Consider the following 3,095-nt stretch of genomic DNA (forward strand, 5'->3'; position numbering starts at 1 on the left):
CACCCCACCTCACCTCAGGAGAGCCTCAGGGGCAGGAAGTGCTTTCTCTGAGAGCAGTTCCCTTGAATTGAGGGAACTTTCCAGAGCTCTCAAACCGGGCTGCATGTTGATGCACCTGAGGCAGCTTTCAGAGCTCCCGCTGCCTGGATCCCCCCAACACACACACTAATTAAAACAGAATCTCTGGGCATGAGGCCCTGGCATCGGTCTTTTTGTGTTTTCCAAGTTGTCCAGGTCAAAAGATTGAGAACCAACAATTAAAGGGAGGCCAGACAGTGGTGTGAGTGGCCTCTTGAGACCAGCAGAGAGCGCTGCAGTGACCAGTCGTGGGCCGCTCAGCCCCAGGCCTCGCATCACCGGCCTGCTGGGCAGCCTGCTTCTTGAAAAACTGGGTAGCATCCTGGGCATCGGGTCTACAGAGGGGAACCCAGAGAAGGAAGCGCATCTCTGTTCTCAAGGGCATCCGGCTGCCTGTGTAGGGAGGAGCACACAGAAGCCATGTTCCCCTCCGATGTACATACAGGGCGCCTAGTGTGAACGCCCCGGGGCTGTTTGTACGGCACATCAGCTTTCCGGCTTCACTATGAAGGAAAGAAGAGTTTGCAAGATAAGTTATTAGAGCTAAGCCACTGCCACAATAGGCTGCTTAGCAGAAGAGGGATGATCAGAATGAGATCATCTGTGTTTAAAGTCATTGAAGACTTGTTCTTGTCAAACATAGTGCTAAGCACTTGACATAAATTATTTTTCATAATACTTTGCACGAAGCATTACTTATTCCCATTTTATAGTAGATGAAATCGATGCTAATAAATTTCAAGTAATTAGCATGAAATCACATTAAATACAAGAGGTGAGCCCAGCTTCTCTGACTCCGAAGGCCCTGTTTGGGTCCCCCTGCCAGGCGTGATGACCCGGTCTTGCTTGGTTAGAGGTCATACAAAGATGGGAGAGAAATCGAGGCTTCCACCCCCTGAGGAAAGGTAACTTTTCCGCATGGCGAGGCTGGAAGGTGTTTCTTTCTGAGAAGACCCATGTTGTCACGAGGCAGTCAGCGTGGGATGTGCCAAGAGCTCCCTTGGTGCCTCTGCCAACTGGCCCTGGCACCAGACCAGTCTAGTCGGCCCAAGTCTCCGTTTTCTCCCCTCTGCAGCCAAAGGGCTCAAACCATTAGGTCAGTGGCTCTTGAGTTGCCCTATGGAGGCCTGGGATGCAGGAGGTCGTGCTGGGGACAAGAGGGATGGGCATGTAGCTGCTTGGGGAGACGTTTCCCTGCTTGGGGGGGACGAGTCCGTTTGGAAGAAAACCACTAGGTTTGTGGTTAGTGGTTCATGCCATTGACCCTTCCAATTGGATAAATGTCAGGTCCTCTGTTTTTGAAAATTCATGATTCTGGAAAGAATCGATGCCATCACAATACATGAGTGGGTGCCGAACAGGGTGGGCAGGGTGGGCACACACGTGGCAGGGAGAAGAGCAACTGAGGCGGTGGAGAAGAAAGGCCTGCTGTGGCCAGCACAGCCCCGCCTGCGCCAGGGGCACCCGGAGGAATGCGACCGACCAGAGTAGACAGGAGAGTAAGCCAGGGCCCTTCGTCGTCACTGTGATGGAGACACGGTCACAAACCACGGAGGCAGGGCTCTGGGCTTGCTCCCCCTAACCTGTGCTTCTTTTTACTCAATAGGGTAAAAGTCTCCATTCTCTTATACTGGGTTAGGACTTCAGCAATTTTCTGTTTCTTTTTGTTTTTCAGATCTTAAATCCAAATTTCATCCAAGAAGGTGAGTTTAAAAAGTGGTAGAATTGAGAGCACGGGGATTGGCTCAATCATTATGCAAACCCAGCACAGAAATGGAGCCTTTAAACCAGTGGTTCTCAACCTTGGCTGCACATTAGAATCACCTGGGAATCTTTTAAAAATCCTGATTCCTGGGCCTCATCCTCCGGAAATTCTGTTTCTTTGTTATGGGGTGGGGCCACAACATTAGTAACAAAGAAACAGAATTTCCGGAGGATGAGGCCCAGGAATCAGGATTTTAAAAAGATTCCCAGGTGATTCTAATGTGCAGCCAAGGTTGAGAACTACTGCTTTAAACAGTGTGAGGCTGGGCTGTACTTAGACGGGGAAGCATGTTTATGACGAACTGTTAGGGTGGGAAGACCACAGGTGCAGTGTGGGTAATGGGATTCAAGTTTGGTAAGACCACGTGTGTGGATATGAAACCTAAGAGCATCTATACCAGATGCTCACAGTACTTACCTCTGAATCATGACATCACGAAGCTTTTTCTCCTCTTTGCTTACCTGTATTTTCTAATTTTTTGTCACAATAAACACTTGTTGCCTTTAAAATACCTTTTCATGGGGCACAGGTGACTCGACAGTGTTAAGCCGAAGGTTATCTGAGTCATTATGCAACATGGGTGGGAAACGAGAGTCAGGTGTGGTAAAGTGGCTGTTTTGTTCCAAGTTCCGAATGATGTGAATTTGTGTCCATTTGACTGCAGTGGCCCCAGAATTCCTTGTGCCCTTGGTGGATGTGACCTGCTTGCTTGGGGACACAGTGACACTGCAGTGCAAGGTCTGCGGGCGGCCGAAGCCCACCATCACCTGGAAGGGGCCAGACCAGAACATCCTCGACACCGACAGCAGCTCAGCCACATACAGCGTCTCCTCCTGGTAAGCGGCCCGTCCCCCGCCCCCCAACACCACAGCGTGCTGTGCTCTCGCGGCGCCCAGAGGCCACATCCGGGTGCAGCTACCCTTCCAGTGACTTAGTTTCCCCCAGAGCAGGGCTGCCCTGGCGGCTATTCTAGTGCACACACTGGGCCGTGATTGGGAGGGAGACTGAGTCAGGCACGTGTGGCTCCCGACAGTGGCCTCTCACAACGGTGTGCTCAGGCCCAGCCTCAGCCTGAGGGACACCTGGGTCACGACCAGCACATACTCACCTACTGCTCAGCGTTGTGTAGACAGACCTAGGATCAAAATGAACAGTTCAGCCCAGCCAGTGTGGCTCAGTGGTTAAGCGTCGATCCATGAACCAAGAGGTCACTGGTTTGATTCCTGGTCAGGGCACATGCCCAGGTTGTGCA

At 51.5% G+C, this 3,095-nt stretch overlaps 1 protein-coding gene across 13 annotated transcripts in view; it reads left to right on the forward strand.

The window, feature by feature from the left end:
• KALRN (kalirin, RhoGEF kinase) overlaps positions 1 to 3,095 on the forward strand; it is a 586,523-nt gene that overhangs the window by 561,919 nt on the left and 21,509 nt on the right. For all 13 annotated transcript variants that reach the window (XM_005873113.2, XM_005873115.2, XM_005873109.2 and 10 more), the window contains 2 exons: positions 1,754 to 1,781; positions 2,508 to 2,679. In XM_005873113.2, the coding sequence (XP_005873175.1) occupies positions 1,754 to 1,781; positions 2,508 to 2,679 (200 nt within the window). The remainder of the gene's footprint in view (positions 1 to 1,753; positions 1,782 to 2,507; positions 2,680 to 3,095) is intronic.

Source organism: Myotis brandtii, unplaced genomic scaffold (assembly GCF_000412655.1).
Source record: "Myotis brandtii unplaced genomic scaffold, ASM41265v1 scaffold4, whole genome shotgun sequence".
NCBI classification, from domain to species: Eukaryota; Metazoa; Chordata; class Mammalia; order Chiroptera; family Vespertilionidae; genus Myotis; species Myotis brandtii.